We start from the raw sequence: 18,981 nt of genomic DNA on the forward strand, positions 1-18,981 counted from the left end.
TGCTGAAACTCTAACATGATAGGTAAATAATGTAATGACAAAGTGATGTTATTTCATATGATTTAATGTTAAAATTAATTCTAGTTTCAACGACTAATGTGCTGCAATCACAATTGCCGTAATTACAATTGTATATGCTATGGTAACCAAAGTTTAAAACTATAGATAAGAATACTTTCTATTGGTTTTGGTTGGAAATATTCAATGTTGAAATAGTTTCACGTTATTTAATTATTAAAGAAAGAGAAAGTACAAGATTATAAGATTATATAATGGACTCTAATTCTTCATTATTAGAAGTTAATTCAGTCGTATACATAACTGTTAGAGTCGGTCAAGACAAGCAAAGTGTCACAGTTTTTCATTTTGGTTAGTTAGTTAATGCTTTCTTAACCATTTAAATAGCTCTCTAATTGTATGTAAATTCTAATTACATTCTAATTTAGAATTTTGTTTATCCTTCAAGATTTCGGCATTTTGTTTATCAAAGTTCTTTTCGATAAATCAACGGGCATACACCAATTTTTTCCTAGGATCTAACACTAAAGAAATTAACAACAACATGTTCAATTTCTTAGGACTTCCCCAATACTTATCATATTTCTCCTTCATCTTTAAAGCTATATTCCTTGTATGAGCTAAAGATGGCTCTTTAGATGCGCACATGTTTTTTATAGCCAAACCAATTGAAAATACTTCTTGTCACATATGTTGAACTTGATATGCGCAAAATGGAAGCCTTAAAAATTTCCAAAAATTGAGCGACCTCACGTGCTTTCTCCCTATCTAAAATGGTAGGAATGCCACTCCCTTTCTCAAGTTCTTCACAATACTTAGCATCAATAATCTCAAACTCAACAAATGCTATTTAAAGTTGTAGAGCAGCCTTTAACATGTAATATGTTGAATTCCATCGAGTATCACAATCGAATTGAACACTACCCTTGTATTCAATATGTCTACTCCTAACACATGCCAAAAACTTATGTTCTCGAATCGGGGAAGACTTAACATACTTAACAGCACCCATGATTCTAAAAATTGAAATATCAATTTCTTTTAGACCTTCTTTAACCATTAAATTCATGATGTGTGCACAACATCTTGTATGAAAGTGATCTCCATTCAGAATCAAATTCTTTCTCAAACTTAGTCTCCTTTTGAGCTTTTCAATCCCGCGATCATTTGATGACACATTGTCAACTGTCACACTCAAAACATTGTTCAACCCCCAATTATCCAAGCATTGTGTAATCGTATTTGCCATTACTTCTCCTGAATGGCTTAAGACTTGAACAAAATTCAAAATCTTCTTGTGCAATGTCCAATTATTGTCTATAAAATGTGTTGTTATGCACATGTAGCTCATGTTTTGACATGAAGTCCAACCATCTGTGGTCAGGCACACACTTCGACAATGTTGGGAAAGAAAGCTCTTCAGTTTTTCCCTTTCAAAATCCCACAAAGACAAAACATCACGTGCTACAGTGCTTCGCGATATTGGAATATATCTTGGCTGAAATACATTCAAACAACGACGAAAAGCTTTATGATCCACAAACATATACGGAAGCTCCATTTCCACAATCATGCCAACCGCTGCCTTTCGACATTTCTCTTGGTCAAATTTGACTAACACCATTGTTGAAGGGGAAGCCACATTTGTTGATTTCAATCTTTTACTCTGGCAAGTCTTTGAATGAGCATCCATGGAGACGTTCCATTATTGTACTTAAGCTTGGAGCCACAATAGTTGCATCTAGCTATACCAATAAAGTCTAAATCAGGAGTGAAGTGAGTCCAAACAGAAGATTTGTTTCTTCGACGGGGTGGTGCTCGAGTAGAAGTAGTTCCCAAGCTTTGTGTTGTCTCATCCGTCATAAGATTCGATTTAGACATTTCCTGCTTTGAAAAGACCAACCAAATGTCAAATCAATTCAGCATATGGTTGTAGTATAATGGCAGAAAGTATACAAAAGCTTTTGAACAAATATTCAAATACAAAAAGTATACAAAAAATTCAAATACAGAAATTCAAACACAACAAATATTCAGAGCAAGCAAATCGAATCGAAACAAAATTCTAATACAATTATATAGCGCACAGAAAAAATGAAAATACAGAAATTCAAACACAACAAATATTCAAAGCAAGTAAATCGAATTGAATTGAAAGGAAATTCAAATACAATTATATAGCTCACAGAAAAAATGCAAATACATAAATTCAAACACAACAAATATTCAGAGTAAGCAAATCGAATCGAATTGAAACGAAATTCAAATACAATTATATAGCACACAAAAAAATGCAAATACAGAAATTCAAACACAACAAATATTCAGAGCAAGCAAATCGAATCAAATTGAAACAAAATTCAAATACAATTATATAGCACACAGAAAAAATGCAAATACAGAAATTCAAACACAACAAATATTCAGAGGAAGCAAATCGAATTGAATTGAAACGAAATTCAAATACAATTATATAGCACACAGAAAAAATGCAAATACATAAATTCAAACACAACAAATATTCAGAGCAAGCAAATCGAATCGAATTGAAACAAAATTCGAAAATGAATATATTTACATGGGTTGATTTATTCATTCCTTCCACAAATTAAGAATGAAAGAGCACAAAAACGATATTGATGGAACCGGAATTGATCGAAAATAGAGAAGATTGCATCTCCAAAAATGATATTGATGGAACCAGAATCGGTCGAGAAAGGAGAAGATAGAATCGTCAAAAACTATATTGACGGAACCGAAATTGATCGAGAATGGAGAAGAGAAAATAGTGTTTAGGGGATTGGGTTTTCAATTGAGAGAAAGGAGAAGAGAGAAACGTGAATGTGATTTGGTTTTTGGGCTTTGGATCATATTGGATATTTTATTTGGTTATGGTTATCCAATCAATTGGTTATGGATACCCAAATAGTTTTTAAAATGGATTGGTTGAAAAACCAAATTAAAATAAATCGATTTTTGATAACCGGATATGGATATGGTTATGGATAAACCATCAAACCGTTAATTTGAGCATCCCTAATTCTAATAATATCTCTCTCCGTCAATCACTCATATTCTCCCTTAATTTCTTCAATTGGCAAGTACCTTAGAACCTAAGTTACTCAACAAATTGGCATATAGAGCACTAGTTCAATCTTGAATCTCCATCAATTCTTCTGATTAATTTCATATATTATTCTTCACTCTTTACTCAAGTGAATCAACCACATCTTAGTTGCAAGATGATTTTGTTGCACAAAGATTATGTTGCACAATGATTATGAGAGAAGAAAAGAGAAATCAGAATTTGGGAGAAAAGGAGAAAGAAGAAGAAAATTTTGCAGAGCATATTCCTGCCTTCAAAACTGGAACTTTATTCAACTTTTCTCCACACATTACAAATGATAGAATACCTCCTTATTTATAACTGAGATTGTTTATACACCAAACAATCTCCAATGAACTAACTAAAGCAAACAAACTAACTAAAGCAAATCAAACAATGTTAAGTCTAATTCTATCAAAGCTAGCTCTTTCGACATTTCGACAACTTGCTTCGACACACTAAAATTCGACAACAAACTCTGTCGAATTAGATTCTAAACACTATTTTCATAAAGAGGTGAATCAATGCTTTCAAATCATTTGATTGACAATTATCTAGATCATCTATAATTTTTTTTTTCAAATTGAAAACTCAAATATAAAATTTTCATTTTAAAAGTAATATATGTTTTTATAAATTAACATTAAATTAATTAATAATAAAACTCATTTTTTAATCTTATTTTTTACTTTTTTTTTTTTTTTATAAAATCCTATTTTCACTTAAAAGTGATACTTTGTTGAATAGAAAACGCGTAATTTAAATACGTGTTTTAGTAGTCATAGTTAGATTAAAGTTTAGAAAAAGAGAGAAAGAAGCGTAGCAAGAGGAATTGAATTTATTAATACTTCAACTTTCAAGTCTTTCTTCCTTCCCTCCTCCCATTCCAATTCCATCATCAAATACCAAAGTCGTAACCGTAACCAAAATGTCAGACCAATTGCAGATACTTGACGGAACTACCCTCCGTGACCTCGATCTATCCACCGCCGTCTCCGATCGACCGGTCACCGGAGCTCAACTACTTCACATTGCTCATTCCCGAGCTTCCTCTTCCCTCTTCGATCTTCCTTTACCCGATCCTCTCAAAGCCTCTGCACTCAATCGCCTCCGTAGTAGTAGCTCCGACGTTGAACCTTCCTTTTCACCTGAGACTGAGTATCAGCCTTTACAGGCTTCTCATATCCTCAAACAATACATCACCGCCATCGCCGATGAACTCAAAGGTTTGCTCATTATGCATTATTATATTTATGTAATATTTCTAGGTTAATCTCTATTATCGATCCGTAATTATGATTTTCTCTCTGATTGATTTGATTATTTCGTTTAGTTTAGTTTAATTGCATAAACGCGTTGATCGGATTTGGATTGAGTAACGTGTAGATGATTTGAGATTGTGGACTTGATTTTGACTTTGGTAGGAATAAAATTACTGTTAATTATTCTCTTCTTTTGCATATAGAACATTGTAACTTAGTGGAACTTTTGAATTAATATTCTGTTGAAAAATTTATATTGCGCAATTTGTGCTTTTACAAGTTGAATAAACCATCAATTGAGTACCTAACTATCACTCTTTCTTCAATTTGTCTTTAAAGTATATAATACTAGCATATGCTATCAAGCAAGGACACGACACCTACACTGATATGTTGACATTGGTAATGATTTAAAAAAATGAATAATCTCAGATAGAGAGACTTCACTATGGTGTCTTGTTGCAGCAATTACACCAATTCCTATGAAGATAAAGTCATCACATGTGTCGGTGTTGAACACCAGACACACCTTTGTTCAGAGATATCAACGCTACAATGAACATAAGTAGTCCCTAAAGTATATAAGATTTGTAAATTTAGTCCATGGGCTAAATGAACAGAATTTCATATACTTTGGAACTAAATTGACGGATAGAGATTAAGTTGGTAGTTGATTCAGTAGTTTTTTCTTTATGTTCTGGAAAGAAGAGAAATATAGTGTTGCTTACATTGGATTTGTATTGATCTACAGGTTGTCCTCTTGTTGTATCAATCTTGGATGGAAGTACTCTTCGTTTGTTGTTTGAGGATGAGGATGATTTTGCCATGCTAGCCGAAAATCTGTTCACTGAATTGGACATTGAAGATAAGGGGAAAATCAGCAAGAGTGAGATTCGAAATGCTCTTGTTCAGATGGGAGTTGACATGGGAGTTCCTCCTTTCTCAGGTTCACTTTATTTTTCAGTTTGAAGATTTTGTTTGTTTTTATTGTCATTATGGTTTTTTTCTTGTTTCCAACTGAATAGGTGGTAGATACCTTATCATTATTTTGCATAAAGTCCTGTAGTCTTGCTTATTCACCTCATTGTTATCGATGTTTTGTGTATATGATTCTCAATACTAAGACTTTAAGCATCACATTTCACTTATTCCTGTTTCATTTTAATTCATATGTATTTTAGGCCATGTCGTCTTCATCAGGGTGAAAGTTTAATTTTTAATCTCATGGATGTAATTCAGACATATCTTTAATCTAAGATATGATTTCTTTTGTTCATAGAACAACAGGTTTCCGGTCTACCTCTTTCCTTTAGAAAACAAAAATAATAAATCCTGAAAACAAATTAAAATTATGTTAGATCGAATGACGATGACTATGAGTAGTGATTGTTTTGATTTTTTCGTTTTGTTCCCATCACATCATGGATAAGGCAGCTGCTAAATTGTAACTAAGAAACCAAAAAATGGGTTGATCCTTTGAATTGCATTGAGATATTTGTAGTTGAGAGTCTGCTTCTGCTTGTTTTGCACTCAAAATTAATGAGGCTTTCGTATCCTCATATGTTTTATGTTATGGGTGTAACTTTATTTGCTTGTACTGATTGATATGTGTTAATGCCTTATTTGCGGGAATGGCTTCACTGACTTTACTATGCCATGACTTTGGTGACTTTAGTTCTTTTGATGAATGAAAGAATGATTATAAAATATATTGCCATTGTCAAACTTGCTGTTGGTTTGATTAACAGTATGGAGATGCACAGATTTATATTTGTACAAAGGAAATTTTGACCTATATTTTTTCATGTTTGAAGCTGGCCACTGTTAGTGCTATATCATGATAGTAGGATATGTTTAATTTGTCATTGATATGCATGTTAATTACCTTGATCTGATATAACTGACTTTTTAAACATTATAAGCAGAATATCCTCAGCTAAACGACTTGTTGAGTAAACATGGAGCGGATGGAGAAGAAGAACTGGGCCAGGCACAATTTGCACAGCTTCTGCAGTTTGTATTACAAGATCTTGAGGTGGAACTTTCCAAAAAGAATTTTGTTTTCATCCAGAATATTCAAATCATAAATGGCTCTAAGATAAGACAGGTATTTTCATAGATTATTTAAAAAATATTAGGTTCAATCTTGTGTAGTTTTTATACATCTATACCATAGCATCTACATTTTGCTAATAACAAAAGCTGTTTAACTTTTTTGTTATGGATAAAAAACATATCACCATTGTTGAAAAACTGAAAAGGCTAAAACACCTAAAGACTGTAGTGTCTTCCCACTTCCCATCAATTGTTTGAGACTGAGACAATTTTAGAAGTTCATAAAATAACTTAAATTTCTCAATTGTGATTTTCTGTGACATCTTGAGTTCGTCGGTCCTGCCAAGTTCCAACTCTTATTAATCAACTTATGTTGTGGACAATGTTGCAGCTATTGGCCAATGAAAAGGAGTTAAACAGCTTTGTGGAGAAGGCATTACAAGAAAAACTAAATGCAAAGGATGGTTTAGGGAGCACGGAAATAATAAGGAGCTTCCTTGAGAAAAACACTAAGGAGTTGGGTTTACCACTATCTGCTGGTGGCGATGCAGCTGATCTTTTTTATGAATATGTTTTTGCTGATGTAGCCAAAGAAAAAGGTGCAGTGGAATTAGAGAAAGAAGAGCCAGCAAAACTTTTGAAAGATATCTTAGAGAAAATGGCAGAGCAACTTGAGTTGAATCCAGTATATCAGGACTTTGCTTGAGGTTGATGATGAATTAGTGGGCTATATTTCATATGTTTGTAACTTCGTATCATTACAGGGCATGCGGATTGGGTGTATATTGTATAATGAATTTTACTTATACATAGTACCTTAAATAGTATGATATTATAATATGAATTGCTACCTGATTTTCTAGATGCAGCAATCACATAATCCAGCATAATGAGTGAATGTTTAAACATTCGTACTATCAAGTGCTATTGAATGACTACATGATATGAATTTGATCCTCTGTTTCTTCTGTCCATTACTAATAAATTTTGGGATAATAAATTTTGAGGTGATGTGAGGTGTATTGATGCTATTTAGACCTCACATAATGTCACACTATCGTTTTCATATTTATAAAACCATTGTAATGAATGAAAAATGTTTTATAAAGTGAAATACTAAATTTGTAGCCCACTTCCCTTTTGCTTCAAATTCCAGCAACTCCAAAGGAAAAGTAAACTAAATAATGACATGTGATAAGCACCCTTTACTTTAGGGAGCAACTTTTATCCACCCCACGTTTATAATTTCTCACATCTCGTGTCTCCATGATGCAATTTCCTCCCTACTTTATGCTTTAGGCTTTTAGCCTTGTTGTACCTCCATGGTGTGCAAATTCCATGATAAGGCCACGTTCACCCTCACAGATCATCCACATCCAACCACAACATCCAAAAACATGGACCAATTGTGTTCATACTAGTACAATTCACATGTTCAGAGTTTTGTCAAAAAGACAGACAAGAACAAATCAGAAAACAAAAATCCATTGCCCTTTAGTTATGAACTTTCCTGCATCAGTCACAAAATGGTCCTTTTTTTTTCTTTTTCTGTCCCTACTCGTTTCATTGTCAAAGATTTCAATACTTGGTCCAAAATGAAAGAAAACAACTTTGTCTTAAGCCTCAATCATTCATACTTAAAAAACACAATCATAATTCCTACTGCAGTGACATAAACTTATTCACCAAATACTGCCTAAAAACAGGCTACACATAAAACACAATAACCGCATTACAACTTCCGAAATTAAACTTAATATAACTTATTAACAATAACCAAACATCTCTTCAAAATAGTAAATATAAAACTAGTCCTTCACTTGAAACATTTATGTGAATATACCAACAACTGCGCTTTGGTTACTTCATTCGTTGCCGTCTGCGGCCCGAAGAGAACCTAGTTGAACAGGTGCTTGAGTTTGAACCACTTTGGATGATCCATAGGATGTTAAGTCAGCGCCTCCAGCTTTCTCTTTCTCGAGCTGCTCCTTAATCCAGAAGTATGTAATTCTCAGTCCGTCCTGTAATAATATCAGAATTGAGATGCTATGAGAAAAACACGCAATCTCGTTAATTGAGACCAATGAAGCACAAACAATGTATACAACACGGAATAAACACAACGGTTTTTCAGTAAAGGAGTCACTCAATTAATAACATTAATACCTTCAACTTCATTGTTGGAGCCCAGCCAAGTTTCTCTTTGATAAGAGTATTGTCTGAATTGCGGCCACGAACACCCTCTGGACCAGGAATGTGTTGGATTGGTATGCTTTTGTTCTCAAAGCTAAGAACAATCTCAGCCATCTCATTCATGCTCACCATTTCGTCACTTCCAATATTCACCGGTTCCCGGAAGTCTGATTTAGTCAATCTGAAAGGAAAAGTGGACAAAGGAACACAATGCTAAGTTTTATGGAGGAATGAACCTAACTCAAAATGAACAACCAAAGAGAAGTCATTGATTTAGCTGCAACAGCTACAAGATCAGCATGATCATACCTAAGCACACCTTCAACACACTCGTCAATAAAGGTAAAGGATCGTGTCTGCAATCCATCTCCCCACATCTCAAATTTATCTGTGGACGTAAGTGTCTTCCGACAAAAAGCAGCAGGAGCCTTCTCCCTTCCACCTGTACGACGGACAACAAAACGACAAACTCTTTAAATACAAAAGGATACAAAATAAAAAAACGACGGTTAACAAAATTTGCGATTCAGTTATGAGCATACCTTTCCATGTTCCAAAAGGGCCATATATGTTATGGAACCTCCCAATACGGCACTCAATTCCAAAATCTTTGTTATAATGCTTGCATAACTCTTCTGTTGCAAGCTTCTCCAACCCATATGCATCTTGAGGCTAAAATGGTCAAAAAATTAAAAACATTCATCCTAACCCTAAACTCTAATGAATGACAGCATAACCGAATCGAACAACTTAAGAGACCAAAAACAAACCTCAGCAGGCCATGCATCAGCCTCCTTCAAGCTCACATTTGTTTCCAACTGCTTAAATTCAGGATAGATACAAGCACTAGAGGCATAAAAAAACCTACACAAAATAAAAAAGCGACACAAATAAGTAACTGAATCCAACATCACATTCATTTATTGATCACCAGAACTAATGAGACTATCTAAATTCTTAAGCTATAGAGCACTGACACCACGACACTGACACGTAATCACATGTGTTGGTGTCGGGTCAACGTCAGACTGACTTTGATAATCATATGTGTTGGTGTCGTGTAAATGTAAGACTGACTTTGATCAGAGGTATTGGTGCTACAGAGCCTATAAACTCAAATAAGTCAAATCAAACAGCTCAAAATCAGAGATAAAACTAACCTCTTAACACCATTAATCCTACCAGCCTCAATCATATTGAAGCTAATCATTGTATTATTATACATAATAACAGAGTGATTGGATTGAATAAACCCCATCCCACCCATATCAGCAGCAAGATTGAAAACATGATCAACACCCTCAGTAACTTTGAGGCAATTATCCATAACCCTAAGATCAACAAGATGAAACTCATGGCAGAACATGTCTTCAGTCATGTGTTCATTCTTCTTCCAATCAGAAGCAATAATGTAATGACCTTCCGTCTTAAGGCGGCGAGCAATGTGTGAGGCGATGAAACCACCGGCACCGGTGATGGAAATTCTTAGCTTCTCTGATGGCCAATAAGGCTCTCTCTCAAGGTTTTGGTATGTGTATGCACCATACTCGTTTGTTCCAGAACTTCCCATTCTGAAAAAGTGAAAACCACACAGAGAAACACGAAAATGATAAGAATTAAAAACAAGACATTATCACAAACATTAAGGTTGCAGTTTTTAAGGAAGAATCAGACAGGAATACCAACCGACACAAATTAGAAGAAAGAACCACATACCATAGGACATTATTAATATTATAAAATGATATAGTAGTGGTGGTGATAATAATGCATTATTATAAAATGAAAATTGAAGAAATAATAAATAAATAATAAATAATTTAGATAAAAGAGAGAAGAATCTGAACCTGATAATTAAGAAGAGAGGAGTGAAATAAAAGAATTGAAGAATTGAAGAATGGTGTGATGGTTATATATAGATATAGATACAAGAGAAAAGAAAAATGAGTCTGTCTGGCCACTCAATTATCACTTATTCATTCTTGGATCTTTTTCAACCACATCACGTTTTTTTTTCCTTTCTCATTTATTCCGTATCTAAAATTATTCAATTTTTTTCCTCATATAGTCTTTTTTTTTTCTTTTTGGGACCAAAGTTATATAGTACCTAGAAGTATAATTACTTTTTAAAAAATATATAATTGAAGCACGAACCGGTATATTCGTAAACGGTTCACAAAAGACGGCGTAGGAAGTTCTCTAAGGCTATGTTTGGATAGAATAAAATGAACGGAGTGGAATGGAGTGGAGCGGAATAGAGCGGAACAGAGCGGAGCGGAATGGAATAAAGATGACGATCCATTGTTTGGATATTTCATGACGGAATATAAATATTTTGGCATTCCGCCCAAATTGGAGGGTATAAAAATGATGGAAAGTGATGGAATGGGATGGAATGCATTCCATCCGGTTCCGCTCCATTCCATCTGTTTTTAATCAATCCAAACAATGGAACATAACTTTATACCATTCCGCTCCATTCCATTCCACTCTGTTCCATCAATCCAAACATACCCTAAGGCTATGTTTGGGAGTTTGGAGGGGAAGGGAGGAGAGGGTTTTGAAAAATAGGAAGAATTGGGTGAAAATGATAAAAAGATTTTGGGTATGAGGGTTTTGGAGGGTTTGAGTTTATTCATAACACCAAAAACTCCATAAAATGGGGGAACTCAAAAATTGTATTGAAGGAGGGTTTTGGAGGGTTTTGAAGGGCTTACATAAATTTTTCAAATATCTTTTAAACCATCTACAATGGTTTCAACACTTAACACCCACTTTTTCAACTCCCAACACTCCACATCATTTTCTCTTTCTTCCACCTAATAACTCAACACCCATTCAACTTTTACCCTCTCCAATGGTTTTTCACTCAACACCCTACCCCACCACTTTTTATTTTCATATTCTTATTTAAATTTTATTTTTATTTTTATGATTACATAAAATTACAATTATCGATTAAAATTAAATTAAAATAATAAATACTTAATAATTTATTTTTTAATTTTTTGTAATAAAAACAAAATTTATTTAAATAATTGGATACGATACAAAAGACACTTAACTTCAAAAAAACACTAATAGAAAGATAATAATAGAGAAAGATAGTGAAAAACTTGGTTTTTTTTTCTGTGTCCAAATCAAATGAACCAAGTCTCTATTTATAGAGAAAAAAAATCATGAATTTTGGTAAAAAAAAAATTAATTTGCAACGAAATAATTGAGTTCAAAATATTAAATGGACAAAAATCTGGCCAGCCAATCAAGACCAGCCACGTCAGCCCCTGCGTCAGTGTACATGGTGTTGAGTTTTCTCAACATCTCTCTCCTCCAACACACACTCAACACTACTCTAAACACACCATTGCACATGATTTTGCCATGTTGAGTTCAATTAAACACACCATTGCACATGGTCTTAGGTTGTTATAGTATTCTGAAAATTAAAAATTTAGTAATGATAATGACTCTTTTATCATTCTAAACAAAATCATTTTTTCAAAAAATGTCAAATATTTTCCTATATTTTTTTAAAATTTCATTTTTGGAAGTCTTCCCCTCCCCTCCCCTCCAAACTCCCAAACATAGCCTAAGAGTATTTATATCAATCATGTTCACTAGGGTTCTTTAAATTGGTCAATGTTCCTGATTAACACTTTTGGATTGTCCTTCCGAAACAAGCTAGACAAGACTACAATTGTTCTGTATGTTTAAGAGTATTGAGTGTTCGAGAGTTAAAAAATGTCTTGTCTCTTTTTCATGAGAGCTCTCCCTTTTATAATTAGCCTTTTTCCCCCACATTCATGAAGTGACCACCCTTCAACTACCACTTTTAAAGTTTCTATAACGTTCGCCGTCATAATTGATGAGAGTGTTACACTCATTCTCCATTTCTGTAACTCTCATGTAACCCTTAAGATATCATAATCATCGCGCCGGCCTGACACCTTAGATTCCCGACAAGACGTGCATCTCGTCCTACCGACCTTGTTCCTCGACTCCTGGTTGGGGAACCCCCTTTCACCCAACCTCATAGCCAAGCCCCGAATAAGAGTTACATCCGACCTCTTACATATATACATCATCATCTTGCTTCCATGTGTATTCTTCATATGAGTATCAAGTCGACTTTGGAAATTTTTAAAGTGTACAGGTTACATTAATTTTTTTATATTATATTATATTTTTAAATTTTTTAAACAATCCAACTATATTTTGTAAATATCTTTATAATCGATCAAAAAATTTAAAATGGATCTCACTAAATCTCACAATATACCTTACATTTATATTATATAAATAATTAATTTATATTATATAAATAATTAATATGAAACATGTGACACTTAATTGCAGTGTATGACCGTTCTCTCATTTGAGAACCAATTCAAATAGAGAAACAATATATGTGTACAAATATTCATCTTTTCTAACACAATACATTAATGGCAATGTAGAAACGCTTGAACAATAGGCGGTAATTATGCTTTAAGGACGGGCGAGATAATGTATCGGCCATGTCAATTTCTTATCCGCCCATTTACTAGAACGAGCGTCCATCATTTGATTATGACGCTCATTTGCAACATCACTCGTTTCTCTGCGAAAACGTGGGAGTAATATGTTGTCAAACATATCATCTCTCATACAAATGAGCTTCATAATGATTTGGGTGATGGTGAACTCAATTTGATGATTTGGGTGATGGTGCGCTCAATTTGGTTGCATCACCTTCTCACTCTGAGAGGTCATTATACCCGATTTAGAGTTGGCTCTCAAAGACATCGTCGGATTTTCACTGGTTTGTATTGTAATTTGAAGTTATCGCCATCTTTTTGTGTTGGACAACTTGTTGGTTTTGAGGTGGTTGCATTTGTCACAACCTCCCTTTACAACATATGTTGTCCCTGATTACTATTTAAATTAATACTTTGAATTAAAATAAAATTCAATATAAATAAAATATTATTATATAAAATAAAATTGTGAAACCTCATATAATTTTTTTAAAATTATATCATTAAAACTAAAATTAAATAAATTGCTTAAAATGATATGATTCAATGAATCTCACAAATAACTCAAAATCAGGGGTGGCCCGAAGCACGGGCTCACGGGGCGGGAGCCCAGGGCCCTATAATTTAAGGGACACCAAATTTATATATATATATATATATATATATATATATATATATATATATATATATATATATATATATATATATATATATATAAAGAGAATCTGGATTTGTTAATGCTAAGGCTAGTGCTGAAAAGATTGAGAATGAAATGCATATTGAATGTGTGTTTATTCAAAAACGTTAAATTCTGTAACTCCCATGCAACCCTTAAGCTATCATAATCTTCGCGCCGGTCTGATACCTTGGACTCCTGACAAGACATGCATCTCGTCCTGTCGACCTTGTTCCACGACTCCTGGTTGGGGAACCCCCTTTCACCCGACCTCATAGCCACGCCCCGAATAAGAGTTACATCCGACCTCTTACATGTATACATCATCATCTTGCTTCCATGTGTATTCTTCGTACGAGTATCAAGTCGCCTTTGGTTAATTTTCAGAGTGTACAGGTTACATTAAATTTTTTATATTATATTATACTTTTAAATTTTTTAAACAATCCAACTATATTTTCTAAATATCTTTATAACCCATCAAAAATTTTAAAATGGATCTCACCAAATCCCACAATATACCTTACATTTATATTATATAAATAATTCATATGAAATATGTGGCACTTAATTGCCGTGTAAGAACGTTCTCTCATTTGAGAACCAATGCAAATAGAGAAACAATATATGTGTACAAATATCCATCTTTTCTAACACATTCACATTAATGGCAGTGTAGAAACACTTGAACAGTAGGCGGTAGGCGGTAATTATGCTCTAAGGACGGGCGACATAATGTATCGCTCATGTCAATTTCTTATCTGCCCATTTACTAGAAAGAGCATCCATCATTCGATTATGACACTCATTTGCAACATCACTCGTTTCTCTGCGAAAACGTGGGAGTAATATGTCCCCAAACATATCATCTCTCATGCAAATGAGCGTCATAGTGATCATATCATCTCTCATGCAAATGAGCGTCATAGTGATCATATCATCTCTCATGCAAATGAGCGTCATAGTGAATTGGGTGATGGTAGTGGCGGAGCCAGAAATTTTAGGGAGCCTGGGCATAAATTTTACACACTGTTTTTATTAATTTTACACCTTGTTTTTACTAATTTTGCCTAAAAAAAATTTCCTTGATTTTGTCCAAAATTTTTACACCTTATTTTTATTAATTTTGCCCTTAATTTTGTTTAAAAATTATTAATTTTGCCCTTGATGTTGTCTAAAAATTGACTATTAGTGTGGAGAGTATACAACGAAAGAAGGGGTTGAGCCCGGGCGCATGTCCGGGCTCGCTGGGCTATAGCTCCGCCCATGGGTACACTCAATTTGGTGATTTGGGTGATGGTGCACTCAATTTGGTTGCATCATCTTCTCACTCTGAGAGGTCATTATACCCTATTCAGAGTTGGCTCTCAAGGACACCATCGGATTTTCACTGATTTATGTTATAATTTGAAGTTATCACCATCTTTTTGTGATGGTTGCGTTCGTCACATCTCCATTTCCAACATATGTTGTCCTTGATTTCTATTTAAATTAATACTTTGAATTAAAATAAAATTCAATATAAATAAAATATTATTATATAAAATAAAATTGTGAGGCCTGATATAAATTTTTTAAAATTATATTATTAAAATTAAAATTAAATAAATTGCTTAAATATGATGTGATTTAATGAATCTCACATATAACTCAAAAATGAATGGTACAGATGCAATTGCTGTGATAATGACACATTCATGGCATGATAATATAATAGTCCCTCTCTGAGAATATTGAACGAGAAAAGAGACGGGAGGAAAGAAAGTGCGAAAGTGGGGAGAAAGCAGCGTTGTGGTCGTACTTTCGTACTCTTTCAATTTCATTCGTAAATCTCACCACCACTTTCCTTCATTTCATTTTATTTGTTCGTTTTCGTATCAAATGCAATAATTACCATCCTTTTCACTTTTATGAATACCACTAGGAAAGATGCGTTTTTGTCTTCCCATATGAAAGATGCATTTTATTTGTAGATTTTATTTGCTGAAATTTACAACTTTGAAATATTTAATACACCGCAAATTGTTTTTAAGTTAGTGAGAGAGGATGAGATTAGGGGTGGGAGTAAGTAGAATCAACCATGAGAGACAAAGAGTTTAATTTATAAAATTATATATTTAGAAATTTGTAGCATAATATAACTATCATTTATGGGATTGGATCCTCACCTTCCATTATTTCTCTCCATTTATCTCCTTCGCAAATTTGTCTCTATTTCTCACTAACATTTTCCCTCTCTTCTTTTTTATATATTATATTTTATTAATGTTTATTATTATTACACTTGTTTAATTGAAGGAGAGGGATGTATGGAAGGAGATGATCCAATGTGATCATTTATATATAAAACAATTTTTTTTTAAAAAAAAAAATTGAGTGAAAGATTATTTTGAACAGAACTTGTGAATATTTACTCATATTATGTTATTTTATATCTAATTTTTAATCATATATTAATTGATGATGCGATATGTTTACAGGGTTTTGATAAGTGTATTTGAAGACATGTTTGAAAGAATTGAATACATATTGTGCCTAAGACATTTGTATGTAAATTTCGAGAAAAAAAATTGGTGGAGGCACTTTAATGAGAGGTCTGACAATAAGAGCACCCAGTGCAATCTATTATCAAGCATGGTAGAAAAAATTGGTTGAGTTAAAGAATGTTGATTCAAAGGATTAGGAGTGGTTGATGAATGTATCTACCAAAAACATGGAAATGACCTGGAAGGCTAAAGAAGCTTAGATTTAGGGAACTAGGTGAAGGAGGTTCAAGAATGGGGAGAGTTGGAGTGACCTACATATGTACTAAATGTGACAAAAATGGACCATAACTCAAGAAAATGTAAAGCAACAACTCAGAATTCAGATGCATTGAAAATAAATGTATAATGTCATGAGTATTGTAGTATACTTTCATTTGTTCACATAACTTTCATGTTGGAGTGACCTACATATGTACTAAATGTGACAAAATAGGCCATAACTAGAGAAAATGTAAAGCAACAACTCAGAATCCAGATGCATTGAAAATAAATGTATAATGTCATGAGTATTGCAGTATACTTTCATTTGTTCACATAACTTTCATGTTGGAGTGACTTACATATGTACTAAATGTGACAAAATAGGCCATAACTCAAGAAAATATAAAGCAACAACTCCGAATCCAAATGCATTGAAATAAAGGTATATTGTCATGAGTATTGCAATATTCTTTCATTTGTTCATATAACTTTAATTTGTTCATTTAAGTGTATTGTTCTTTGTTGTTTAAGGAAAGGCTCCAAGAAAAAATCTGGAGCAAGTAATCACGGAAAGAAAATTGGCAAATTGCGACAGTTAGTTTTGACAGGTTACGGCTGTTTGAACCGATTGAGGAAACTAATGCAGAAACAGTTGAGGAACCACATAAGACAACTGACTCATGACAATCGAGGAAGCTAATTTTGAACCACATATTGTAACTGATGCAGAACCATTTGAGGAACCAAAAGATGCCCCTACAAATGTACTAAATGTGACAAAATGGACCATAACTCAAGAAAATGTAATACAACAACTCAGAACCCAGATGCATTGAAAATAAAGGTATAATGTCATAAGTATTGCAGTATACTTTCATTTGTTCATATAAATTTCTTGTTGGAGTGACTTACATATGTACTAAATGTGAAAAAATGGGTCATAACTAAAGAAAATATAAAGCAACAACTCAGAATCAAGATGCATTGAAAATAAAGATATATTATCATGAGTATTGCAATATACTTTCATTTGTTCATTTAATTGTATTTTTCTTTGTTGTTTAAATAAAGGCTCCTAGAAAAAATCTGAAGCAAGTAATCACTACAAGAAAATTGGTAAATTGTGACGGTTAGTTTTGGCAAGTTACGACAGTTTGAACCGGTTGAGGAAACTAATGTTGAACCAGTTGAGGAACCACATGAGGAAACTGATACATAACCAATTGAGGAAGCTAATTTTGAACCACGTGTTGTAACTGATGTAGAACAAGTTGAGGAACCAAAAGTTGCATCTAAGAAGCTAAAGAAGATTGTCAAACTAGAAAAGAAGGTGAAACTTGAAGGAAATTAAAGATTAAGTGACAGGTTGAAGACATTGAAAACCAAGTCACAAAAGGGGCCTGAAAAAACCAATGATGAACCAATGATCATACAAGAGAGTGGAGAGGGTACATTGACTCAAGAACTTGCAGAAGTTGCAGACCCTAGGCTAGGGCCATGTGTAAGGGCAACGAGATCTTGGTGTGACATTTTAAGGGGATTAACTTAGTGACTTGAATGAAGTTGATAAGACAATTGATTAGATTTATTTTTTTTTTGTTAAAACAGTTGAAGGTATAGTTATTTTGTAATGCCTTTATTTAGGTTTATGTTATTTGTTAAGGAAGCCTGTTGCTAAATGCTTTTGTAATGTCTTCTTAATGCTTATGCAATGACTATTTTAAGGCTTAATGTTACGACAAGTTTATGCTCGCTTATTACATTGACTACAATTGTAACTTCCAATCTCATTCATTAAATCAAACTTTAACATTACATTGTAATCAATAGCTTCAAAATAGAACAATACATTAAAATTTTACCACTCTAAACCTACAACACATTTAACTCATTTTGTACACAATAGCAAACAACATCCATAATACAATAAGGGCAATCATAAAAAAAAAACTTGTGCTCGTTTCGATATGCAATAGCTTCTTCATCTTTCAACCTTCTTTGAGCATGCCTCCTTCCCATATTCTTTGGCAAACTTCTTCCCAAACTTTTCCCCATATTCTTTAGCAAATTCTTTTAAATACCCAATTATGACTTCAAAATTGTTGCACTCCATGTCTGCACCTGTAAAAATTTGTTTGTTCTGACTACTCAATAACATGTCATCAACTTTATCGCCTCAGATGAACAAATCACATGTTACATCAGTCTGCAATAAATCTGACAATTAGAAATTAGGGAGGAGTCAAATTTACAATATCACTTATCAATTAAGTCGAACCAACAAAACGTACCTTTCCATAATTTTTCCAACTCCAAAACTCCCTCTTAGGATTTTGTTGTGTATTTGAAACCCACGTCTTCATTGATAGGTTGCAACCACATATGGATATTTCTCTTCTGTTAGAAT

At 33.4% G+C, this 18,981-nt stretch overlaps 2 protein-coding genes across 3 annotated transcripts; one reads left to right on the forward strand and one right to left on the reverse strand.

Annotated features, from left to right (window-relative positions):
• Window positions 1-3,917: 3,917 nt before the first annotated feature.
• On the forward strand, window positions 3,918-7,305 carry LOC131610663 (uncharacterized). Its single transcript, XM_058882667.1, has 4 exons — window positions 3,918-4,350; window positions 5,138-5,332; window positions 6,312-6,493; window positions 6,833-7,305. Exons 1-4 carry the CDS (start codon window positions 4,053-4,055, stop codon window positions 7,145-7,147), a joined length of 990 nt encoding a protein of 329 aa, XP_058738650.1. The 5' UTR covers window positions 3,918-4,052; the 3' UTR covers window positions 7,148-7,305.
• A 732-nt stretch (window positions 7,306-8,037) lies between these two features.
• LOC131610662 (GDP-mannose 3,5-epimerase 2) lies at window positions 8,038-10,636 on the reverse strand. Of its 2 annotated transcripts, none has more exons than XM_058882665.1 (7): window positions 10,482-10,636; window positions 9,795-10,205; window positions 9,405-9,498; window positions 9,177-9,306; window positions 8,944-9,076; window positions 8,608-8,815; window positions 8,038-8,462 (listed from the first exon to the last, which is right to left on the reverse strand). In XM_058882665.1, the coding sequence occupies exons 2-7, from the start codon at window positions 10,202-10,204 to the stop codon at window positions 8,307-8,309; spliced, it is 1,131 nt and encodes a 376-aa protein (XP_058738648.1). In that variant the 5' UTR covers window position 10,205; window positions 10,482-10,636; the 3' UTR covers window positions 8,038-8,306. The 2 variants fall into 2 exon arrangements, with proteins under 2 accessions (XP_058738648.1, XP_058738649.1); XM_058882666.1 differs by lacking the exon at window positions 10,482-10,636 and adding an exon at window positions 10,321-10,339.
• Window positions 10,637-18,981: the final 8,345 nt, after the last annotated feature.

This window comes from Vicia villosa, linkage group LG6, assembly GCF_029867415.1.
Source record: "Vicia villosa cultivar HV-30 ecotype Madison, WI linkage group LG6, Vvil1.0, whole genome shotgun sequence".
Lineage (NCBI taxonomy): Eukaryota > Viridiplantae > Streptophyta > Magnoliopsida > Fabales > Fabaceae > Vicia > Vicia villosa.

Excerpts from the sequence above, each read along its gene's own strand:
- LOC131610663 (XM_058882667.1), top strand. The coding sequence starts at position 4,053 with ATGTCAGACCAATTGCAGATACTTGACGGAACTACCCTCCGTGACCTC. Across the intron at positions 4,351-5,137 it reads CATCGCCGATGAACTCAAAG|GTTGTCCTCTTGTTGTATCA; the intron begins GTTTGCTCATTA and ends ATTGATCTACAG. Across the intron at positions 6,494-6,832 it reads ATGGCTCTAAGATAAGACAG|CTATTGGCCAATGAAAAGGA; the intron begins GTATTTTCATAG and ends ACAATGTTGCAG.
- LOC131610662 (XM_058882665.1), bottom strand. The coding sequence starts at position 10,204 with ATGGGAAGTTCTGGAACAAACGAGTATGGTGCATACACATACCAAAAC. Across the intron at positions 9,499-9,794 it reads AGGATTAATGGTGTTAAGAG|GTTTTTTTATGCCTCTAGTG; the intron begins GTTAGTTTTATC and ends TATTTTGTGTAG. Across the intron at positions 9,077-9,176 it reads CCCTTTTGGAACATGGAAAG|GTGGAAGGGAGAAGGCTCCT; the intron begins GTATGCTCATAA and ends TCCGTCGTACAG.